Raw genomic sequence first — 26363 nt, 5'->3', positions numbered from 1 at the left:
ATAAAAGGAAACTCACTTCAACTTTTACTTCTTCTTCTCCCTCTGCTTCATCTTCATTAAGGTTTTCTCTGGAATACATGGAAATATAATAAGTTTACAAGATAAGTTGTGATTTTAAGTACCACAAGCAAGATACATGAGTAGGAACAAGTGGACATAAGATGTATACTGTACACCTCCTCCCTCCAAAAAATTAGTGTACACAAATACTCGCTTTCTCAGAGAAGAGTATACAGAACAAGTCAATACACTCCTCACTGGGAATACCAAAACATCTGATAAAGAATTCCAAATAATGTCAGATTATACGGCGTGTCATACGTTAAATCTTTTTTAACTAGCCTGTAAATACTAATTAATTTATTCACAGCTTAATATGCAAACATTACTTATACCTACCAGTACAACTAGATCAGTAAGGAATAAATTGCCGACTGCCAAACATGTTTAGTATCCAAGTACATCCGGCATAAATTTCTCCAGCAGGAAAGAAAACAACTACCGGTAGTAACTTACAAGACGAAGGTGTCCAGGTAAGGACCCCAAACAAAATAGATCTAGTCTATCATTTCTTCCAAATCTTTTTTCCCTTTCTTAGACACCTTTGAGGTTCCTATAAGAATATTGTATTTTTTTCTCTGCATAGCTCGGATTGTGTTTGCAGTCATCCTATGGCCTCTTCTTTCATGGAAGCCTCAATTTTTTTGTAGTCTGTACCTCTCAGTACAGAAAAACACAACCTATAATCCCCCCCCATACTCAAGTTTTTGACTTTTTGGTGCATTCACACAGATATTAGACCGATTTCAAGAATTGTCAACTTATACACATATAATTGATCTTTGTTGCATATAAATCTGCCTGCCAGTCACAATAATTGTCACCTGTAAACAACATCTAAAATGATATTAGAGCAATAACTATAATAGGTTTTATTATGTAAAGATTGTAAAATACAAGAAAGATAAGAAATATGTGTATGTAAATGACTGAAGAATCTTTGTCAGTGCATGTAGTTGAACCCTTTCACTGGCAGGCATTTCAGGTAATTTTCTTGCGTTATTGGCCAGAGAAATTCTGATTTTTGACGTTTACCTAAATTAAAACCAAAATTACAGCAAATGTAAAATTTTATTAAAAATACATAAGATGTGCCCAAAACAGAAAGTAATTACTTTCACATCTCCTAAATGTAATAGATGAACATGTGTAGAGTTCAGAGATGCCTCAGTGATACTTAGTGATACTTCAAAGTGATAAAAAAAAAAAAAAAAAAAAAAAAAAAAAAGTGTACTCACCTGCCGACGCCCCCTCTTCCATCTACCGATGCTTCGGCATCGGCACCATGTCCTAGTGAGGTCCATGGCATGCACCATGATGTCACCCGCACGCTGACATACTATGTGCGCCAGCATTGGCACACACTATGTTGTCAGCGTATGGCTGACGTCATGGTGCCTGCGACGGGCCGCCCCGGGATACGGCTTTTTTCCTACAAGTATTATATCGGGGGCAGGGCTGGCAGGCTACATACTACAGGGGGCTGGCAGGCTACATACTAGAGGGGGCTGGCAGGCTACATACTAGAGGGGGCTGGCAGGCTACATACTAGAGGGGGCTGGCAGGCTACATACTACAGGGGGCTGGCAGGCTACATACTACAGGGGGCTGGCAGGCTACATACTACAGGGGGCTGGCAGGCTACATACTACAGGGGGCTGGCAGGCTACATACTACAGGGGGCTGGCAGGCTACATACTACAGGGGGCTGGCAGGCTACATACTACAGGAGGCTGGCAGGCTACATACTACAGGAGGCTGGCAGGCTACATACTACAGGAGGCTGGCAGGCTACATACTACAGGAGGCTGGCAGGCTACATACTACAGGAGGCTGGCAGGCTACATACTACAGGAGGCTGGCAGGCTACATACTACAGGAGGCTGGCAGGCTACATACTACAGGAGGCTGGCAGGCTACATACTACAGGAGGCTGGCAGGCTACATACTACAGGAGGCTGGCAGGCTACATACTACAGGAGGCTGGCAGGCTACATACTACAGGAGGCTGGCAGGCTACATACTACAGGAGGCTGGCAGGCTACATACTACAGGAGGCTGGCAGGCTACATACTACAGGAGGCTGGCAGGCTACATACTACAGGAGGCTGGCAGGCTACATACTACAGGAGGCTGGCAGGCTACATACTACAGGAGGCTGGTAGGCTACATACTACAGGAGGCTGGTAGGCTATGTAACCCAAATAAAAACCGATATATCCACAAACCAAGATAATAAGATATCAAAAGTCACTTTTAGGGTACATTCTACCCGCTCTCCTCCCCATAGGAAACATACTCTATCTTTTCCCAATTTACAGCACTACACATGTGGCACCATACTGTCATTGCCGTCTATGGGGACGTATATGCGGTCACAAATTTGCTGCTGAATATATGTCCCCCCAGACGGTTGTGTGAATGTACCCTTAGGTGTGCACCATTGTATTAGCTGTGCAATAAGGGAGCCCTCAGTGGTTCATAAGAATTTGAGTAAGAACGCCATAACATAGGTATAAATAATGGAGGGATGGTGTGAAATAAAAACTTTATTCAGGAATGTGTGTTTTTCATGTAACATAACTTTTTGGACATGTTCTGGGTCGCAGTGATAATATGTAGCCACATTAGGCGAAGAGGATCAAATGATCTTCGTTTCACTCAATTTTTGTATTAAAAAAAAAAAAAAAAAACACGAAATATAAGAATCTAGAAGGGGTGGCACAATTCAGAGGGCTATATTTTGGCTCTGTGGCACCTAGAAACTCAATTCTTTTTTCCTATGAAAGAGCAGAATATTCCTTCATATGAATCTAAATCTGTTGCGAGTCAGGAAACCGAAGATATTAAATGTTAAAGTGCCGTCGGGAGAAATTTTTATATATAAAAATTGCACCCGAAATTCTAACTTTATACGTGAATATTTCCGGCTCCGACACCTAGTGTTTCTAGGTGGCACACAGATGATGTTATAGCCCTCTGAATTGAGGAAGTGTCACATATGTCCTTAGCTATACATATGCCACCCTGTGAGGACGTATGGCAGGGAAAGGGATGTAAAGCTACACTCCGCAACACAACATAAACCTCACAAAAATGTGTGCCACATAATCAATATATCACCTTTTCAGGTGTGAAAAATATCCATCAAAATCTTGAAACAGGCAGAAATGCCGCTTACCCAGGCTCAGAAATTGGGGATAATGGCCCATCCTCATCCAAATACAAGTATTTCCTCATATGAAAGTTTTCATTCTCCAAATCTTCACCCATTTGCATGTTATCCAGAGACTTTTTTAATTTACGCTCATATTTAATATCTTCTAAATGGTTCATGAAACCACCCAATACACATTGCTGCGTACAAAAAGAAATCACAAATTACAAGACACTTCAGAAGACAAAAGTACAAACAATGCAGAAGTAGCTCCTTAAGAAGATATAATTTTATGCAAAGTGCCATACCGCAGATGCATAAACCTAGAAAAAATTACCACATTAATCCAAGGAAAAAAAACCCACACCATATAGTCACCATTTTTGTCAGCTTTAGCCTGGTCCTATTCTTGCACCCTCCATGATTATGAACTATGTGCATATTATGCGTACAAGAAGAAAGATCTAGTACAGCTAGAAAATGGTCTATGGTGTATAATATACAGAGGTCGCACTAACATTTTTCCAGAAGGGTAAAAATACTCCTCTCACCATTTTTGAGGAGTATTTTTACCCGAGGAGGAGTATGAAAATTTCTGTAATACACCGCACACATAGCGCGCACACACACTACGCTCACAGGACACTGCGCGCGCACACACACTAACGCACACTCAAACAGGACACTGCACACTCAAACAGGACACTGCACACACTCACCCGGTCCCGATCACATAAACGCAGGCAGCATTTGGAGCAGGACGGGGAGCGGCAGCCCCGCTGCCCACATGCCTCGCCCGGGGCCTGCGCTCTCGCTCCGGGTCTCTCCTGCCCGCCCCTGACACTGAGTCACGTGTCCTGCTGAGCGGTCCAGCGCGCGCTGCGATCGCTCTATAGACATTTCCCTCATTTTCAGTGCGCGCTGAACCGCTCAGCCTGCGAGCTACAGGGAATAATTGCCAAGCATAACTTTACGCATGGCAATTATTTTGGGGGGTAATGGCGCCTCATCACGCGTCTATGACGCGTGGTGAGGCGTTAATGCGACCTCTGATAATATATATATATATCAGTTATCAGAGGTGTCCGCAATTCAGCTTTAGTGTTAATCCTGGTTCTTATGTGAATCCAGCATTTTTAAAATCCAATTGTCGCGCAGACCAAAAAAAAAAATTCATAAAAATATACAGTTCCGACAAATTCAACTTAAGAACAAACCTATGGAACCTATCATGTATATTTATATGTGTGTGTAATATATGTACACAGATTAGGCAGGACTGCATAGAACTTGCCAAATCGGTCCCTGTCCCCAATCAACCTAGCAGTATGATTTGTAGTGTGGGAGGAAACCAGGGTACCCGGAGGAAACCCTCGCAAACACTACACATAAAGTGAAAAAAGATTGACTTAAGAATTTTTCGATGTGGTTTTTGATAAGATTTTGGAAGCCAATTTTGAGCTCCCACTGATTCCAATAACAGTTACATAAAAAACTTTGTTTCGTTTTTCTTGGTGTTCTTTTGCAGCATATTGGTCATGTTTTGATGTAAATACTGTACAAAAATTATACACTGAACAAAATTTTTGGAATTCTGATGATAAATCATCATTTTTAACTGATGAAACTCCAATTTTAAAAATAAATTTTATTCTGCTGTATATTAACGATTTGTGCTGCTGGGTAGCTCCCAGCAGCACAAATTGGGGCATATGTTTGTAAGGAACCTTAATATAGTGTTTTTGGTATAAATGAGGCACAAGTCTCCGAGGGGCATCCCCAGAGACCTCCCAGGCTTTGGCTCTTACATGCCCTCCCAAACCTTTGGGTCTGCCTCCCTGGTCTCTATGCAGGGGCGGACAGGTCATAGACTTTACTGGGAGACTTCCCGGTGGGCCGCTTCTCTGAAGCAGCTGATGGGGCTGGTCCATTCCTCCTTAGTTCATGCAGGGCCGGGCCCCCTCCTCTCCCTCACTACACATGTGCCAAGCTGTTGAGCAGCTCACTTCCTATGCACAGGCTGCCTGCACTGCCCTCCCTCCCTGTTGCATCCATATGATAAACTAACCTTATTATATGGATGCACAGCAGTGGGTGGCAGTGCAGGCAGCCAGTTCTCTCCTGCAGATGTCACCCCTAGCGCACATTACACAGAGCTGCTCCAGCTACACACAGGAGGCCAAGCCCCCGCAGCCAAGCCCGGGCCTAGCAGCATGGAAGCAGAGTTGAGTGCCGGAAGGTGTGCTAGTGCCTCCTGTGTGTGTGTTGTGATGGCCACGCCTAAAGTAAATTGGCCCCGCCTATATCATGAGACCACTTTTTATCTTTTTCCAGGGCCACTTTAAATTCCTAGTCCGCCCCTGTCTCTATGTTTCTAATACTCACTGCTGCCTCTTCGGTGCTTCCCCCCTCCTTCTCTATGCAGGAAATCTTGCAGAAATAGAGGTTATTCTACTCACTACGAATGAAACAATACGGCAGGTACATAAAGAGCATGAAGGTGGGAGAAAAGAGCTCATGGGGGTGTGAGAGTCAGAACCTGGGGTACTTTGGAGACTCCCCCTGGAGCCCTTTTGTCTCATTTACATATTTGCAAAAGTGAAATGTATACATAAAATAATGTATTAACATTGATAACAAACTTATGCTCCTATGCAGCATGATTAACGCTTGCTTATTGGCTTAGATAGTGACAATCTATCTCCATGTACTATTACGTTGAAGTGCGCGTAGGGTTTAAATAGGACCTAGGCTGCAATTCTTGGGGCTGGTCACTACACAGAAAGGGGTGCTGTACTTCTGCCTCTGCTCTCTGTTAGGATTCTGGCCCTGCAATCAACTGAATGGAGGAGGTCCCAAGCTCATTGACCTGAAACGTATCGATAACACTAACCTGGAAACACTTTCATTTAAGGGGGCTGTTCTACAAAAATGATTGGATCCCTGTAATTGAAGGATTTTTTTTTTGACAGGATACATGGACACCCAGTGCTTTACCTCATACGAAAAATACTGCTTAAACGATAGATGCTTGGTTGGTGTAAAGGAAAACTGTATTCCCCGATCACGGAGTCGTCGCTTTCTCTCTTCACGCGGAATGGAATATGCTGGTTTACTTCTGGGGCCTTTCTTCCACGTTCTCTTTATGCCTAAGTACCGTTTTATACTTCTTCTCCGTTTCTTGCGTGTCCACTTCCTACGGAAAGGATTTTTCAAATACTCTGCTATTTCATCAGAGATTTTTTTTGGCTCATAGTCAGATGCATCAGAGGACCAATAGAAAGCAGACAAAGAATGCGGTGTCCTTCCTTTATCTCTACTCATTCTTCTAGTCCTGCTAGGAGCACATCCAATCGTATCCTGGAAAAAACTATTACAAGAAGAAAAATATTATTTATATATTAGCAAAACAGATGTTAAGGAAAAAAAAGCCGTTTTAAAATAGCTGTTTAAAAGAGGTGGCTACACGGCTAGTCCCTAGATCTATTATTTATTAAACAAGTAGACATGCATGGCTTTTACAGGAAATCTACCCTTTACATTTATGCATTATAAACCAAAACATACCTTAAAGGGGTTTTCCCACATATCCTGTACTTGGGGCCTAACTCAGTGATGAAACCCCACAGGTCATGAAAACAAGGGGTCCTATGGGGTCCCCGTTACCTCAGTCAGACCCCTCATTGCTCCCGGAGAGTAATGAAGCAGACAGCCGTTCATGACCGTTCTGCTCCATACATCTCAATGGAGCCGTCGGACATCGACGAACGTGGTGCTCCATGAATGGAGCAGAACGGTCATGGCAGCCGTCAGCTCCATTACTCACCGGGAGCGACAAGGGGTCCGACTGAGGTAACTGGGACCCCATCTGACCCCTCGTTTTCATGATCTGTAGGGGTCTCATGAGCTAACTTTGATTCATGGGTGTCAAGGAGATATTAATTGTGAATGTATAAGATTGGTTTAACTACAGGGTAATTCCAAACTTTGTTTAAATATTTGGCACCTATTGAAGCGTCCAGGCAGCTTTTATGACATCCTGGAGCTTTAACAGCCTGATAACCTCTGAACTGAAGACTGGTCTGTTCAGACCCCAAAGGACATTTGGTCTCCCTACCCCCCCTCTTCTGCATCAGGATTTGGAAACAAAGAACTGTTTAAATATTCCTGGACTCTCCCCCCTCATTAACACTTTCCCCAATCCTGAATGACCCTCTGGACTAATTAATGAATGGGCGGTTCTGAAATCTGAACCAAACTGAGAAGTTATAAAACAATATGAAATCCAAGAATTGGTGTTCACATTTTGGGGGCTGCTTGACAAGCTGAGTGTGTTCCTTATTTCTCCCACCTCCAGGGATCAGGATTTACTTTAAGTTTGTAAGTTTCTGTTATTTTTCTCCCTTTTTATTTTATAACTGTTTTGCCGTGTTGTGTGTCATTTTATTTTGTAATTCTTTTGTTTTTAATATCTTTTTATGCACTGATCAACTTTTTGTAATTAAAGCTTTTCACTTTAATTTTGGTCCCTGTATGCTCTGCGAACTCATAGCCTTGTGAAGTGTGGTTAGCTGTGTTACTGCTAAAGTGCTGAGTGTGCATGTCTAGTGGTGTGACAAGGTGACTGCTTGAGAGCAAGAGTTGATGTAGAGTGGGATACTTATTGGTCCCAGTATAAATGCAATAAGTGGTGGCAACAGGTCTGGTTCTGGTGCTGGAGCTGTATGAGGTGTGATTTAGGCTCAATTTGTGTCCTGAGTGAAAGGTGAGCGCAAGTTTGAGTAGGCTAAATTAACCCGTACAGTTGCACCCCACGTCACGTGACGTGACGAGGCGGCGGCGTCCTCGCCGTGACAATGGGGAAACCCCTTTAAGAATGCTGTAGTGACACTGATGCAGAAATATATCTTGTTTAATCCCTGAACTGAGTGGTTTTGTGGAAAAAAACAATTATAAATGTATGATAATGAGGCTCTGCCGCTCCTGTGGCTGCCTCTGCTCTCTCTTTACGGTTCTCTTTAAGTAGTGGTTCAAGCATAATGAGAATTGTCAAGAAAAGAAGCTCCTAGTATGTTCTCACTTCGCGCTCCAGAGCGCAGAAATATGGCATGCTTCTGGTAAAATTCAGCACATGACCAATAATCTACCTACCTGTTGTTATCCTCACTTGTGTGGACATCACTTCCTTTGTCATGGTTTTGCTGATCCTTTCTGTTCTCTACATCCGCACTGCTTTCAGCTGGCCTTTCAAAAGGCTCAGATTCAATATCGCAATTATGCATTTGTGGGCCTTTGGAGGAATCCATTTCTCATTCTGAATGAAGAACAAAATACAACAAGTTTATACATTTTTTGCAGGATGCACAAAACCGTATGGGGTATTATTCTAATATCTACAGGCAAACTTATGTATTTCCCATCATTTGAATTATATATATGGTATTAAAAAAAAAGAATTGGCACCATAGGAAGAATATTTACAAGTGGTGACAAGACCCTGTTAAAGGATGTCATACTAAAGCTCAGGACAATCCCCTTAGGAGCTAACAAAGCCTGGCATACTGAATACTATCATACATCACATGGAACATCTTTATGACAATCAGGTTGTGCACTCCTGGATTTAGAAAGGTCATATCATTCTTCTCTATACATTCTCTGTCATGTTGAACAAAGTCCATTTTCATGTCTCTCTAGAGCAGTGATGGCAAACCTTTTAGAGATAGTGTGCCAAAAATGGGACCCAAAACACACTAGCTTTTCCCAAAGTGCCAACATGGCAATTTAGGCAGTAACAAACTTATTGTTACCAGAATTTTTGAGCTCAAATCCGACCCGGTCTACACCTTTTCACTCTTCAGACAGGACGAGTCACTTTAAAACAGGGCACTACTTGGACTGCCTGAAACTGCAGGAAGATGCCAGGTCTAGCAGACTCTGTGCCTGGGAGGCCTCCGAGTGCCATCTCTGGCACCAGTGCCATAGGTTTGCCACCACTGCTCTAGAATTTTCCCTAATTCACTCCTGTGCATCTAGGACAACTGGCATACCAGCCTTGATAAAGCTGCAATTCCTGGCACACAACCTTTTCCCTCTTACACCACCCTCAAGTCTATTGAGTTAAGTCGGCAGCTGAGCATTAGCTACAGTCTGGCGCTGGATATAGCACAATTCTAAGCCAGACAGGGATTGGTGTAGAAGAGCCTGGCCATGTGGTCGGGTGCCAGATATACTAAGGCTCTTAGTATATTTGAGGCAACCAAAGGGGCAGAGAGAACATTAAAGAGGACCTGTCACCGCAGAAAACCCACAGAACAAATGTACCCCCCATAATCCTCCTCCCTAGCCGTTTTTTTTTAAGTCGGCGTTATTCATTAGGGGACGTGCCGACACACCCCCAGCACGCCCCTGCCAGCGGACACATAGTACGAGAAGCCGGCAGCGATGCGATGCCGCTGTAAGAAACCCCGACGCGGCCGCCCAGCAATGTGAATAAGCCATGTTGCGGCTGAGTCTCGAACAATGTGACCGCTGGCAGGGGCGTGCTGGGGGTGTGTCTGCACGCTCCCTAATGAATAACGCAGACTGCCAGCACACCAGATACACGATCCAACCTCTTATTTGGTAAGAGGTCGAATCGTTTTAAATCAATTTACTGCATTTGAAAATTTAAAAAAAAAAAACGCTAGGGAGAAAAGGGGCTGGGTGGAGGATTATAGGGGGCATATTTGGTCTGTGGGCAGAGGTCGCACTAACATTTTTCCAGAAGGGTAAAAATACTCCTCTCACCATTTTTGAGGAGTATTTTTACCCGAGGAGGAGTATGAAAATTTCTGTAATACACATCGCACACACAGCGCGCGCACACACACACACTGCGCGCACACACACACACTGCGCGCACACACACACACTGCGCGCACACACACACACTGCGCGCACACACACACACTGCGCGCACACACACACACTGCGCGCACACACACACACTGCGCGCACACACACACACTGCGCGCACACACACACACTGCGCGCACACACACACACTGCGCGCACACACACACACTGCGCGCACACACACACACTGCGCGCACACACACACACTGCGCGCACACACACACACTGCGCGCACACACACACACTGCGCGCACACACACACACTGCGCGCACACACACACACTGCGCGCACACACACACACTGCGCGCACACACACACACTGCGCGCACACACACACACTGCGCGCACACACACACACTGCGCGCACACACACACACTGCGCGCACACACACACACTGCGCGCACACACACACACTGCGCGCACACACACACACTGCGCGCACACACACACACTGCGCGCACACACACACACTGCGCGCACACACACACACTGCGCGCACACACACACACTGCGCGCACACACACACACTGCGCGCACACACACACACTGCGCGCACACACACACACTGCGCGCACACACACACACTGCGCGCACACACACACACTGCGCGCACACACACACACTGCGCGCACACACACACACTGCGCGCACACACACACACTGCGCGCACACACACACACTGCGCGCACACACACACACTGCGCGCACACACACACACTGCGCGCACACACACACACTGCGCGCACACACACACACTGCGCGCACACACACACACTGCGCGCACACACACACACTGCGCGCACACACACACACTGCGCGCACACACACACACTGCGCGCACACACACACACTGCGCGCACACACACACACTGCGCGCACACACACACACTGCGCGCACACACACACACTGCGCGCACACACACACACTGCGCGCACACACACACACTGCGCGCACACACACACACTGCGCGCACACACACACACTGCGCGCACACACACACACTGCGCGCACACACACACACTGCGCGCACACACACACACTGCGCGCACACACACACACTGCGCGCACACACACACACTGCGCGCACACACACACACTGCGCGCACACACACACACTGCGCGCACACACACACACTGCGCGCACACACACACACTGCGCGCACACACACACACTGCGCGCACACACACACACTGCGCGCACACACACACACTGCGCGCACACACACACACTGCGCGCACACACACACACTGCGCGCACACACACACACTGCGCGCACACACACACACTGCGCGCACACACACACACTGCGCGCACACACACACACTGCGCGCACACACACACACTGCGCGCACACACACACACTGCGCGCACACACACACACTGCGCGCACACACACACACTGCGCGCACACACACACACTGCGCGCACACACACACACTGCGCGCACACACACACACTGCGCGCACACACACACACTGCGCGCACACACACACACTGCGCGCACACACACACACTGCGCGCACACACACACACTGCGCGCACACACACACACTGCGCGCACACACACACACTGCGCGCACACACACACACTGCGCGCACACACACACACTGCGCGCACACACACACACTGCGCGCACACACACACACTGCGCGCACACACACACACTGCGCGCACACACACACACTGCGCGCACACACACACACTGCGCGCACACACACACACTGCGCGCACACACACACACTGCGCGCACACACACACACTGCGCGCACACACACACACTGCGCGCACACAGGACACTGCGCGCACACACGACACTACGCTCACAGGACACTGCGCGCACACACACACACACACACACTACGCTCACAGGACACTGCGCGGACACTGCACACTCACACAGGACACTGCACACTCACACAGGACACTGCACACTCACACAGGACACTGCACACTCACACAGGACACTGCACACTCACACAGGACACTGCACACTCACACAGGACACTGCACACTCACACAGGACACTGCACACTCAAACAGGACACTGCACACTCAAACAGGACACTGCACACACTCACCCGGTCCCGTCGATCACATAAACGCAGGCAGCATTTGGAGCAGGACGGGGAGCGGCAGCCCCGCTGCCCACATGCCTCGTCCGGGGCCTGCGCTCTCGCTGCGGGTCTCTCCTTCCCGCCCCTGACACTGAGTCATGTGTCCTGCTGAGAGGTCCAGCGCGCGCTGCGATCACTCTATAGACATTTCCCTCATTTGCAGCGCGCGCTGAACCGCTCAGCCTGCGCGCTACAGGGAATAATTGCCATGCGTTCTTTTACGCATGGCAATTATTTTGGGGGGTAATGGCGCCTCATCACGCATCTATGACGCGTGGTGAGGCGTTAATGCGACCTCCGTCTGTGGGTTTTCCACGGTGACAGGTCCTCTTTAAACACTGGCACATAACTTATCAGTGCTTCATAAATCTCCCATTGGGAAGGTCCACGCCCTGAAGCATGTATCCTACTGTATTTGCATGCCATGGGATATATTTTAGCCCTATGTTGAAAGGATACCCTTACATTGGATTGATTAAAATAAGATCTGAATGCAGCATTACTATGTACAAACATTGGTCTTCCAATAACTGCAAAATAGTCAGATACACCATTTGTTTTCATGCATTATGAACCAAACTTAACTTGAGAATGCTGCAGCTACACTGATGCAGAAACATAATTTATTTAATCCCTGAACCGTGTGGTTTTGCTCACGATTACTTCTGCCTGTCCGGGACAACTCAGTCATGACGTATTCTCGGCTTATGCTGAGCAGGACAAGGTTGAAGCAGTGTATAATTAGGGTGAGGAGAAGTGAATGATTTTTTCAGCAAAACCACTTGGTTCAGGGATTAAACAAGATATGTTTATGCATCAGTGTAGCTACTGCATTTTCAATGTATATTTGTAGATTTCTTTTAATATAGAAATTTAACAGAAACTTTCTGAGCTGAGTCCAAGAAAGGTGTCTATTGAGGAAAAGAAATGACGACTTAAAATTAACTGATAGGCTGAAGTTCGACTAAACAACTGAAAGATGTTCTAGTACATTTACTTACCATGAACGATTGTTCTGAATAAGTGTGTGCCAAAGCCTTCATCTACACCATAGTAAGAGGAATGTAACAAACTGAACTGCTAATACCTGAAGAAGGGAGAAAAAGAAAAAAAAATAATTTAAAAAACTACAAAAGCCGCTGCTGCAAGGAAAAAGTACCGCAAGAACACCATTATTTCTTCTTTGTAGAATACAAGTCTCAGGTGGAATCCATGATTTTACCACATACTTACATGTGTTGCTGAACATTGTTTTCATCCGTGTGCTAGCCAACAGATGGCACAGTGACATAATCATTTCAATAAACCATGAAGAGGCTTTAGAAATCGCAGAGCAGGACCTACCCCATGCCCATGTCACAGAGGTGTCATCCGTATGCTGTCCATCAGTTGCAATGTAACACAATTATGTTAGCCTCCAAGGGGAAAGGACAAGCTACTGACATCATCTGTCAGCCTTCCATTTTTTATGCTCATCCACAAAAACAGATGCCACGTGCCCATTTATGCAGTCTCAGTAACTGATGACATAAGGACAGCAAAAACAAAAAGATAATTAGGGAGATTTATCAAAATTGCCTGAGAGCAAAACTGTTCTTCTGGCTCATGGCAACCTATCAGAGCACATCTTTCATTTTCCCACAGCAGTTTTCAAAACGAAAGCTATGCTATGATTTGTTGTCATAAGCAACTAGCTGAGTTTTGCTTGCAGACACATTTGATGAATAAGGCCCAATGTGTGTGAAGGTGGCTTATTACAACTTTGTAATAACTTACAAAGGCTCTAACCAGAGCCAACCCATATACAATGGGCTTCATGAATGAGTTTTCTAGGATAACGATATTACTGAGTGATCCACTTTCCCTTCACACGTAGCATTTTGATTGTGTCTAACGCAATTGAAAGTCTCCGTGCAGATTGAGTTATCATCGCATTCCCTGCACGTTTCTGTACCAACTATCTGATCAGGATGGAGCCTTTCAATTGCTTAGTGTGAACACGGCCTTACCGGCGTGTGCAGCCCAAGAATATAGTCTGTGTTTCAGGAAGCCATTTTCCTGCGCTAGACAACAGTGCACTCACCAACTCCCTATCTCCGTGTGTCTTCTGCACCCAATAATGTCCTATAGCCTGTATTACCGGCCACGAGCAAGCGCAGCTCCTGGCGGGACAACTACTATCTGGGCCCAGCAGAGGACCGCTCGCCCGCACCAACACAGGCACAACTATTCAAGCTCCAGCTTCTGCCTCACGCACAGGGGAGAGGACATTTTCCTGTGGACATGTTCCTTCATCACCACTTCGGAGACTTCGGAAATATGGCGGGGACTTACCTTACAAGCCGCAGCCATCGGAACCCTAGAGCTGCCGATGTGGTCACATGACCGCGTGTGGGCGGAGCTGTGGAGTGCGCATCTGAGGACGGAGCGGTGTACGGCGCTTCATGTAGGTACGAAGGGCAGATCCTTACATCCGCGCCTTGCAGGACTATGGATGCTTCTATTATTGCTGGAAAGTTTTGACAGCTGCTTTCACATACTGCGTTTCTTGTAAAATTGTTTGATAGTTAGTGGATCCTAATAGGAATTGGCAAATATAATGGGTTGTGCATATTTTACTTGTACTGAACTTGAGGATATGGGTAAAAAAGCTATTGTTTTTTCCATTGTGTGAAACTAACTTTGTGGTATGTGCCTGCGCTGTCAATATAATGCACAGTTTATCCAGAGGCATAATCTGCCATCTCATCTCTGCTGGATAATCCAGAACTGTCTGGATTGAGGTAGCAGTGGTTATGCCATAAATTGGGAATACTCCTTTAAATAATTCCATGAGAGACTATGTCATGTGCTGCTTCTACAGATGTTTCCCCTCTCACATAGTAAAGGGAAACTGATTGCTGGACAAAAAACTGCATCCACAGTTTCCTGTGAGGACAAGTTATGTGTCCGGTGTATTGAGATGTCAGCGCTGTACAGGATTGCATCTCCAATGGTCACTGTGTCTCTACAACGAGTCATGGGAACCAGCTGGTAATGGGTTAAATAACATCAAATATTAACAAACTTGTTAATGTCACATGCATAGATGACAGTGAGAAAATAACTCTTCTTCCCAAATATTGAGAAAATATCTTCTCTTCCATAGAACATATGAACACTGCGTAAAAATGCCATATACTGCAAAGCTGTAGTATTGCATAATACGGTAAGAACGATCAAACCATCTAGGGTTAATGTACTCTAGATGGTCTAAAAGACCGTTAAAAAAAAAGTTAACAAAATAATAAATTCAAAACACCCCTCCTTTCCCTAGAACTGATATAAAACATCATAAACAATAAAAAAAAACACGTTAGGTATTTCCGCGTCCTAAAATGCTTGATCTATCAAAAAATAAAATCGGTTATTGCCATGGTGAATCCCATAACGGAAAATAATGCATAAATGACTGAAACGCTACTTTTTCACCATTTTACATCACATCAAAAATGTAATAAAAAGTTATGAAAATGTTGCACAGTCCTCAAAATGGTAGCAATGAAAACATCAGCTCATTCAAAAAAAATATGACACCTAACACAGCTGTACACCAAAGTATGAAAAAGTGAATAGTGTCAGAAGATGGCTGAAAAAAAGATGGTAGCAATGAAAACGTCAGCTCGTCCTTGAAAAAATGACATATTCGCTAACTTCATACTCCTAAGGGTGAAGACACACATGGCGTTTTTGGGCCGTTTTTGGGCCGTTTTTACTAAGTGCGTTTTCAGATTGTTAAAAACGCATGCGTTAAAAAACGCATCCGTTTTTCCGAAATTGCGCAATGAAAAACGGACAAAAACGCATGCGTTTTTAAAAAACGGATGCGTTTTTTAACGCATGCGTTTTTAACAATCTGAAAACGCACTTAGTAAAAACGGCCCAAAAACGGCCCAAAAACGCCATGTGTGTCTTCACCCTAAGTATGAAAAAGGTATTGGAGTCAGCATATGATAAAATTAATTAAAAAAAAATTTTGACAAAAGGTTTAAATTTTTTAAAATCTATTAGCACCTAATAAAACCTATATACCCGTATATACTCGAGTATAAGCCGACCCAAGTATAAGCCGAGGCCCCTAATTTTACAACAAAACCTGGGAAAACCTATTGACTCGAGTATAAGCCGAGGGTGGGAAATGCATTGGTCACAGCCTCCAGAGTATATAGCCTGCCAGACCCTGCCACATAGTATATAGCCAGCAACTGCCCCCCCAGTATATAGCCTGCCAGCCTATATCCCCCAGTATATAGCCAGCCCCAGTATATAGCCAGCAGCGGGGGAAGCCAGAAAGGTGAGTTTTGATATATTTTTTTTACTCGAGTATAAGCTGAGTTTGGGTTTTCAGCCCATTTTTGTATGCTGAAAAACTAGGCTTATACTCGAGTATATATGGTAAATGTGGTATCTCTGAATGTACCGATACAAAGAATATATTAGAGATGCCATTTGGAGTGTACAATAACAGATGTGAAAACAGAGCCCACAAGAAAATGGTGCAAATGCAGCCAATTTTACTGCATTTTTCATTTTATTTCTACTTCCCAGTACAAGGCATGAAATATAAAATAACATTACTAGGAAGTACAGGTTGTTACACAGAAAATAAGCCCTCATACAGCTCGAAAGCGAGGAGAGATAAACAGAAAGTAAAATGGAAAAACGTATTAGACTATAAAATGGTTCTGATCCAAAGAATAAAGTGGAAGTGACATCTGGACTTCTTAGTATCAGAGAAACTACTGGTGTAGCAGCCATAGCATCTCCAATTGGGCCTTGACGTTTGATAGCCTACTAAGCATTCACTGCAAGATTCAATGGCATTTTGTTTATAAAAAACGCAGCTGCTATTGATTCAGCATTCTTCAGATTCTTCTCTTAGCGCTGTGTGGTGCAGGCTTTATAATGATGTCATCACATTGCCTGCATGCTCATTGGGGACTTGCTGCAATCACCTATTTGACCCATGGCACCGGTCTTTACATGTAGGGAGCACCAGCAGTCCTGTGTAAGGAAAGAAAGTGTGCGGGGGGGTCCAGTCATTTCTAGCTATGCTCATGCTACATGTTGTGGATTCTACTACATTTGGGGGTTATATTGTAGCTTCCTTGTACAATGCATAAATTATTAAATAACCTGGGATTTCCTGACTTGCTTTGGCTTCCACCAGCAAACCTGAAGTGATTAAAATATTTAAATGTTATTCCATAACCACATGATGGAGAAAAACAGTTTGGGACGCTAGTGATCTTGAGAACAGGGGTCCAGACCCCATGTATGAGTGAAGAAGCAGGTCAAACGTGTTCAGCTCTTCCATTCAGCCTTTTCATGATCAGTAAGGGTGCCAGTGGTCTCCACTATCCACTATCAGATTGTTATCCCCTATCTTGTGGCATGAGGAAATGGTTATAGATGAGACAACTCTTTTAGCTGTCTCTTAGCTTCATCATCAGATTTTTCTGGTTTTGTCAAAATTTCACCGTCAAAAGCAATGTGACCCCCCCCCCCACCCCAACGATTGGTTAAATTAATATTTTATAGTTATTTTTATAGTTAACCAGATGAAAACAAATTTCTGTGTATGTTTAATTTTTAATCATTAATTCCATTCTTTCTCAGTTGCCTGAACTTTGATCCTTTTTTTTTTTTTTTTTTTTAGTAAATACTTAATTTAACTAGTACCATTGTAGAAAGATGGCAGACACTGAAAGCTGTCCTCTCCATTGCCCTGCTCTGGAAGAAATTGCTGCAGGTGAGTTAATATTACAGCTTTTTATATGTATCTACTTCCTAGAGTCTCTAAATATCTTATTAGATATGCATGGCTGCATTACTGAAACATGTACAATTTCTAATAAACTCCCATATTCTGCACTTAGCAAATGATCTTTGTTTAAGGCACTCAAGAAAGGAGTGTCCTGTCCCATCTCATTGAAGTGTGTAAACAATGGCGCTGAGCGCCATGACTATTAGTCCAACTTAATGGATTAAACCAACATGTAGATATGCAGCAAGAGATTTTAAGCCCAAAATCACACTTTGACTCATGATATGCATGGTCTGTGTAGACAGCACTATATTCTAGCTGAGATCCTTAGCATTTTTACCTTGTAGAAGTGGCAAATCCTGCTGCAGAGTGTTATTGTCCTGGAGTTGTTGTAAAGAATCCGCATATCATGGCAAGCAAATGCCTACCTGAGTTATTATATTGTCCGGTGCGTTGTGATGGCCCCACAAGTAAGTACATGGGAATAGAGAGGGTGGCTCAGCAAAGACTGTCAGACAGTTTGATCAAAATGGGATGACTTTTTGTGTCCTTTTTGTATTTAGTTATAAGGTACAGTCCTAATCACACAAATGTTTTTGCCTTTAGTGCTGGAAGGCGGTTTAAAAAAGAATTATGCAGAAGTTCATGTTAAAGTTGTGGATTGTCCTGATCTAACACAGGATCCATTTGGATTCCCTGTAAAAGGTAACTCCAATAATGATTATCTCTTTTTTATTAAGATTTATAATTGCCAGTTATTGTAGCAATATACATAGTTGAATACATCGAAACAAATAAAAACAACATGTTCATATGCAGAAAATACCACCATAGCCTTTCCTTCTTAAGAGGTTCACATTTAAGGGGGTCCCTATGTGTGGTGTGCACTGCTTCTACTTAATTCCCACAGATCTATATATTGCACAATGGGGCAGATTTACTTACCTGTCTGACGAAATTCCCCTAAAGTGCATTGTCCAACGAGAATGCATTCTACTGCGATTCACTAAGATTGTGCGCCCAATATCCTGTATGTGTCGCTTCCCTACTCCGGTCCGACTGAGTTCATCATCTTCTTCGTGGTGTATGTAAGTGCATTGTGTTGCGGCACAATTTGAAAGGTAAATCCCGTGCTCAGTCCAGCACGCCCCCCAATTTCTGTCGCATGAAAGCCAGTGCATCTGCGCCAAAAACAGATCGCGTGCGACACAATGCCTGCACAGACCCCTGTTAAATACCTGTCATAGCCATGCAATCCCCGAAAACGTCAGAAAGTCCACCGATAGTGCGCGTGGACCTTAGTAAATGAGCCCCAATGTGTTGTTTTATTGGGTACTTTACCCTCTTCACTTCTTTGCTTACAGTTCTCAACACTCCTTTCTATTAGCTCAGCAGGAGATGACACATGCCTTTTAGCGTTGTACTTGGGAAAACTAAATGGGAAAGAACAATCTCTGTAGATGAGACTAAATATACAGATATGCTGTCCTTACTTTTCAGCAAAAGTGAGTGACAAGACTCCAGTGGGACTTATTTCAAACTTTGGCCTCAATATATCGGAATCCTTAACGCAGCCCATCTTACACATTGTACTTGAGATGCATTTATCATTATATAAATCAGATCGAGTGTGACACAATCGCCTGCTAAATACCTGTCCCAGAGGCACGATCCCCGAAAATGTTGGAAAACGCTACGGAAATGCGGCCGTGGGACCCTTAGTAAATAAGCCCCACTGTGTGCTCACCGCATCGTCACTGGGAGCCTACGAAGTCTGTGGGGGCTGTGATCTGGTCGCAGATCACTGCCCCCAAATATTTGCCTGAATGAGCAAGGCTTGCTTCTCCCTGCATGTGATTTTATGCTTCTTCACCTGAATAAAGGACATTACACTTTTCTAACAAGTGGGTGAGTGCCGTTACTTTCTTCTACGTGTTGCTTATTCGCCTGAATGAGCCCTAAGTTAGTAACAGCAGAAACCGTTCAAATAAGAAATTTACAGAAAGCATTTCTTTGTGAAAACATACAACAGAAACACTACAAAATAAATTAATATTACATTTTTTATTTAAAAAAAATAAAAACTAGTTTGAAAGTTTAGTTATGCTTTAAGTTGAGCAGCCCTTCTTATTTATTAGTTTTACATTTTACAGCCCATATTTAATACTTTTATTGAAATGGGGCCCCACTTAATAAGCTATGTGGTTGCAGCCATTTAAAGAACATACACAAAAAAATGAATTAATCACCTCCGTCTTCCGATGCTCATGCGGCTCTCCTCTTCTTCCTGGGCATCAGTGTAGGATGCAAGTGGCATCGTGACCTCTTCACGTCACCTGCATCATTGAGAGTGTGCAGGCAGGTCTATCTCTGCATTGCAATCTCAATCAAAAGTATGTGTGTCGTAAAGACATGCCTACAATTAATTATTATTCCTCCTCATGGGCCTGCGATCTGCCAGCTCTGGCCTGGTCATGGTTGCACCCCCCGCTGCAACCACGATCATTATAACCCTGCTGTAGATTATGGTCAAACATCTCCACTTTGGTCTTGTCTGTGCAAAGGACATAGGTCTTTGGATGTGTTTTTTATGCAACTTTATGCAATCTTAATTTGTGCTGCCATATTCTTTTTAGACAAAAATTCTTTCCCCTTGAATTTCTGCCAAAAGTACCATTTTTGTTCAGTATTTTTCGATTATTCTGTTATGAACCTGAACATGTAACATTGTAAATGTTCTGTAGAGACCCTGAGTATGTTTTTTATGTTCTCAAGTACTAAAATGGCTGTCACACCAGTCACAGTGCGTCTTACCTGTTTAAACAGGATTGGCTGAAAATTCCATGCATACTTAGACAGCCCAAATAGGTTCACTAAACAAATTTTGGTTTATAAGTAGTGTTTTGTAATTATTCCTTAATTGTTTGTAACATTTACAGGTCTCAGTGGGAAGTCAAGAATTGTAGATGTTGGAGGTGTTCCATATTTGTTGCCCACTCCACAACTTGATAAAGTATGTGATAAATGTAGAGGTATTTTTTTAATTCTCCATTTCACTTCCATTCTTCACGTACATCATAGAATATTACATTGCAACTTGCAGCTTGATTTACAAATTATACTGTCTGTCTCAGATTAGTAGTAATAACCATCATGCCCCTTAGTCTGGCCCATACAGACATTTCCAGGGAATTGCACCAATGTGGTGTTCAGTACCCCGTAGTGTAGTGTATCCAGACTTTATTTATTTCATTCTGTATTATGTCTGGAATTTTATATTGTTATTTTTACTTCTTACTTATTGTTCTCAAGATTTATGACATCAACACTGTAGCGAAGAAGATTGAGCTACCTGGAGCCTATATACTCGGTGCTGGAGCCTGTTCCCATAAAAGCGTGGGGATGATTGCTGAGGTTTGTGAAATTTGGATTAATTTTTACCAGACTCGTCTACTTTACATGGGTTCAATAATAACACAAACAATGCTTTTCTGTCTTTTCATAATGCCTTTAGTTCTGTGCTTAGGGGTAAACCCTACAATGCCACAGATGGTCGCTGCACTAAATCTATTGTACTAAAGACTATAGTCTGTGCATATACCAGAATATCTATAATGTTGTACCCATGGGGATAGGAGACCACCAGAGGGACCTTTCCATCCCTATAAGCCCCTTCCCTTACATCACACTGCTTAAAAATAGGACGCCATGGCAATTTTTACCAATTCCCTGCTTTGTTTCGGGGAGTGGCCCCTTCTTTAGACATGCTTCTGAAGAAAGGGTCATGCATGTCTGAAGAAGGGGCCACGCCCTGAAACATCACATGATGTGTTGGATGCCGTCCTCCTTAATGGAGTAATCACATGGTGTGCTCAGCCCGTCTCCCTGAAGTTCACGCTGGATTATATGGACTTTCACACTTGGGTGATTATGTTTTGCCTAAAATGCTTGTAACAATTGATATATTTTTGATAAAGAAAAATTGAGCTGGGCGATACTACATGCAGTTTATTGGAACTACCTGTAACAGGTGATGCATTACTGTCTAAAGACTGTAAGAAACATGATTTTAGAGGCTTATTCCCAAGCAAACATTATAAAGTTATATGTGAAAACAGCAAGAACCATAGTGAAGCACCTTAAAAACTTTTGTTTGGGCATGCATATAATTCCTATAAATTCATCCATACAGGAATAGCTATTCTGTATTTGACAAAAAATAGATGCTGGATACATTTATATATACTTTTATCCCGCTTTGCTCAGGGTCTTCTAGTTGTGTGGTTATATGAGAATAGTAATCCAGTGACTTTTCCTTGCTTTACAGATGATTTTTTCTATAAAAGCAGAAAGTCGAACTTCACCTGCTGTAAATGGTAACTACATGGCCAGCGTCAACCCTGGAGATAACAGCTGTATTTTGGAGAAATACAGAGAAAGGTTTAGTGACAATGACTTTGGGCTTCTGTCAAATCTGTATGCCAGTGAGGGGAACCCAGGAAAGGTAATAGTTTAATGTAAAAGTTAACTGGTTCCCAAACTGCTATTATAATGTAATGGCATGGCATTTACCTGCTCTACTAACACTGCATTGTCACCCATGTGTTTTTTTTATTCATAAATATATTTGAGAACACAAATAATTTTAAGAATGGAAGTTAGTTAAAAATGTTTGCTATGATGACCCATTCACTGATGTTACATCCATTTTAAGGTCATTGAAGTCAAGGTAAAGAGACGGACAGGTAAAGATAACTTTGTGAGCTGTATGAGAAAATCCTTGAAAGAACACTATCAAGATAAAGCTGTCGGAATGGGAGGTTCTTTTATTATACAAGAGGGGAAGGCAAAGCTCCATGTGATGGTAAGGCTTTTTCTTATTCCTATAAAAGTGTTATCAATTCAGCTACCATATATACTCGAGTATAAGCCAACCCGAGTATAAACCAAGGTACCTAATTTTATCACAGAAAACTGGGAAAAACTATTGACTTGAGTATAAGCTGAGGGTGGGAAATGCATTGGTCACAGCCCCAGTAGTATATAGCCTGCCAGCTCCCCTGTAGTATATAGCCTGCCAGCCCCCCTGTAGTATATAGCCTGCCAGCCCCCCTGTAGTATATAGCCTGCCAGCCCCCCTGTAGTATATAGCCTGCCAGCCCCCCTGTAGTATATAGCCTGCCAGCCCCCCTGTAGTATATAGCCTGCCAGCCTCCCTGTAGTATATAGCCGAATGAAAACCCCACGGATTCAGAGAAACCGCCGCATTTTTTTTTTAAAAAAAGTGTCGCTGGACACCCGCTTACCTGCACCCAGCAATGGATCATGAACTCCGACGGACCTCGGCAGACTTCAGCGCAGCAGAGACACCTGGTGGACGTCGGAGGAACTGCCTTAGTGAATTGCCGGAAGACCCGAATCCACCGCAGAGAACGCGCCGCTGGTTCGCGAATGGACCGGGTAAGTAAATCTGCCCCACTGGCTTCACTTCACCTCACCAGTTTCTTCTGTTTTAATGAATCCTGTCTATGTCAACACACAGCAAATACCACTCGGCAATGTGTATAAAGGTCCAGGGAGTAGAGACTGGTGGGTTTTCAGAGGCGATTAATGGTCCACTGATCCATTTTGAGCCTTTTATGTGAAAAAAAAAAACCTTTGGGAAAAATTACATTTTTAAATTTTCCTTATGTCATCTTTTCAGCAATATATGGATGTTACCTATTTACATTTTAATATTTATGAAATATTTTTTTTTGTAGCCTAGGGAATTTGCTGCCTGTCCATTAAACACAGATGAAGATGTAGATAACTGGCTGCATTTTTTTAACATGAAGGCTCCTCTTATTTGTCAGTCTGTGTTTGTTTCTCATGACCCTGTAAGTATATTTTTATTTTAAATGTAAAAGGTCTCCTATATTTATAAGGACCTTATTAGCTTTCAAGTGAAAAGACTTTAAGAGGTCTAAATAATGGTAAAACCCCTTAAATTGCTCCATTATAGAAACTACACCCCTCAACATGTGAAAAAACAGGTTACAGATGTTTGTTAACCCTTTAGACCAGGGTTGTCAAACTAATTTTCATGGTTACCCTAAAAGGGCCGAATGTATTTTTATTACTGTATAAAAGTATGTACTCAAGTTGTGTAGTAGTTACATTTATACAGTATTACCATTACATTCAGCCATTTGAAGGCAGCCACAAAGCTAAACATATTGTTAAAAAATATCTGAGACCAATATGTGCCCCTAATGTAGCCAATAGTCACCGTGCCGCCACACAAATAACAGCATGCAATGTCAGCTGCCTCTAAAGCCAGCAAGATATTGTCATGTATGAAAAGTGATATGGACTTTCGGGATAGGAATGTAATCTTACCACTGTACAAGTCATTGGTTCGGCCTCGCCTGAAATATGCTGTCCAGTTCTGGGCAACAGTCCATAAAAAGGATGCCCTGGAGCTGGAGAGGGCTCATCGAAGAACCACAAAAATTATAAGAGGCAAGAAAGATTAAAACGACTAGATTTATTTAGTTTGGAAAAGAGACGACTACGAGGGGACATGATTAATTTATATAAATATATGATTGGTCCATACAAAAAATATGGTGGAAAGTTTTACCAGATTAAATAAAATCGGCCGCATATACATCCCCACAGCCTGCCGTCTAAATGTACCCTAAGGTAGCAAGTCAAGTCCATATACATAGCACTAACCACATCGAGAATTATATAATCATAAACCACCCCAGATAAAAAAGTTAATAATGAATAGTGAATAAACAAATAAAGAAACAAAAAATGATGTGAAGGACATTTTTTTTTTTTTTTGTTTGTTTCTTTATTTGTTTTTGCACTATTAATTATTAACATACACTTTTGGTCTCCTTTTCTATTGGGAACCCAAACTTATCCATGAGTTTCAATTTGTTTTCTTATTTTCTCATATTTCCATTATTATTTGGTTTTCGGCAATATCAGGATGTATCTTCTGCAAAATTAACGATAAAATTAACATGAGCCTTTGTTGCGGCAGGCTCCGAAGACAAGTTTCTTAAATGTACTTGGGATAACTAGATAAATTCTCTAATTCACTGTTATTAACAAAATAGATATAATGTCAACCTGTCTCTGTCCAAATCAGTCTTGGTGTACACAATTTCAGTTGCCCCTAGTTTGCGACCCTGCATCTTGCTTTTCTGTCTAAAGGCCGTGGAGACTCTCCCTGCAGCAGCCCCTCCCCTTGCATTCCAGGACAGAGCTCTCACTGATAAACCGACACTGACTTCCTGACAGCATATACACAACGTGAGGAGAACTACAAGCTACAGGCAGATAAGCTCTTTATCTGGGGAGGGGGAGGTAGGCACATCAGATAGAGTGTGTGTGTGTAGCTGACATTTAGCAAGTGCTGGAAAGAGTCATTGTTTGTAGTATGCATCTCCTGGATCTCATCATCTCTGATCTCTCATCATGGCGACACTAAAACAAATAAGATTTTCTCTATATTAGTTTTTCTTCAGAAAAATTGGAAAAATATTTAAATAAACCTATAAATGCAAACCAGTGAAGATCTTTCACCGCTGTGGGATAATGGTACAAACATCAATCCCTTTTGACAGATATATATAATGGGGCCTCTGAACTCTCCCCTGATGGCAGATGTAAGGCAAGATGGAAAGTCCATTACACTATTATTTCACATGTGCTCTTTATTTTAGGGTTTTGATCTGCGAGTTGAACATACTCATTGCTTCAGTCATCACGGTGAAGGAGGTCACTACCACAATGACACTACACCAGATTCTGTGCAGTACCTTGGATATTTCCATCCGGCAGAGTATCTTTACCGCATTGACAGACCAGCTGTTACACACATGATTGGACGGGATTAGGCTCATGTCGCAGATCGTCATGTGATGGGGTTTATTTTATAAGGTGGAATTTGCTGGCTGCTTGGTTGATTTATCAGATCTAGGCTTTTTTCACAGCTGTTAAAATCCAGAAATATGTATTATACTAATTTTGAAAATGATTATTTTCATCTTGGTAAATAAGCATCTTGGTAACTGATAACATAATGATGAACTACTGGAATAGCTTCAAAGAAGTCACAGAGTGAAGCCTGCAAATGCCTAGGGGGAACTACTCTTTCTGGAAGCTCATTATTCTTGGATAACTCCTGATGCATCTCAATGATATCAAAATGTGCTCATACCCCTTAATGGTAAGCAACTGGCTATACCAGTGTCTGGAACGCTTCAGAAAATAATTTTCTGCACTAAATGCTCCATTTAATTACAATAAATACTGAAAATAAA

At 43.1% G+C, this 26363-nt stretch overlaps 2 protein-coding genes across 5 annotated transcripts in view; one reads left to right on the top strand and one right to left on the bottom strand.

The window, feature by feature from the left end:
- The window catches only part of TAF1D (TATA-box binding protein associated factor, RNA polymerase I subunit D), a 20310-nt gene extending 5634 nt beyond the window's left edge, over positions 1-14676 (bottom strand). The window contains exons 1-6 of one of the 2 annotated variants that reach the window (XM_072136184.1): positions 14568-14676; positions 13235-13320; positions 8369-8531; positions 6215-6587; positions 3242-3417; positions 17-68 (exon numbers count right to left, since the gene is read on the bottom strand). In XM_072136184.1, the coding sequence (XP_071992285.1) occupies positions 17-68; positions 3242-3417; positions 6215-6587; positions 8369-8523 (756 nt within the window). In that variant the 5' untranslated portion in view covers positions 8524-8531; positions 13235-13320; positions 14568-14676. The other variant, XM_072136183.1, reaches the window with a different exon arrangement.
- C2H11orf54 (chromosome 2 C11orf54 homolog) lies at positions 479-26363 on the top strand. 3 transcript variants are annotated; one of them, XM_072136182.1, is made up of 9 exons: positions 479-533; positions 17932-18024; positions 18646-18744; positions 20979-21052; positions 21352-21453; positions 22367-22543; positions 22754-22903; positions 23802-23918; positions 25764-26363. In XM_072136182.1, exons 2-9 carry the CDS (start codon positions 17967-17969, stop codon positions 25935-25937), a joined length of 951 nt encoding a protein of 316 aa, XP_071992283.1. In that variant the 5' UTR covers positions 479-533; positions 17932-17966; the 3' UTR covers positions 25938-26363. The 3 variants fall into 3 exon arrangements, with proteins under 3 accessions (XP_071992283.1, XP_071992282.1, XP_071992281.1); XM_072136181.1 differs by lacking the exon at positions 479-533 and adding an exon at positions 14532-14679; XM_072136180.1 differs by lacking the exon at positions 479-533 and adding an exon at positions 14587-14683.

The sequence above is a fragment of the Engystomops pustulosus genome, chromosome 2, assembly GCF_040894005.1.
Source record: "Engystomops pustulosus chromosome 2, aEngPut4.maternal, whole genome shotgun sequence".
In the NCBI taxonomy this organism is placed as follows: domain Eukaryota; kingdom Metazoa; phylum Chordata; class Amphibia; order Anura; family Leptodactylidae; genus Engystomops; species Engystomops pustulosus.
This window is presented reverse-complemented; position numbering and strand designations above follow the sequence as displayed.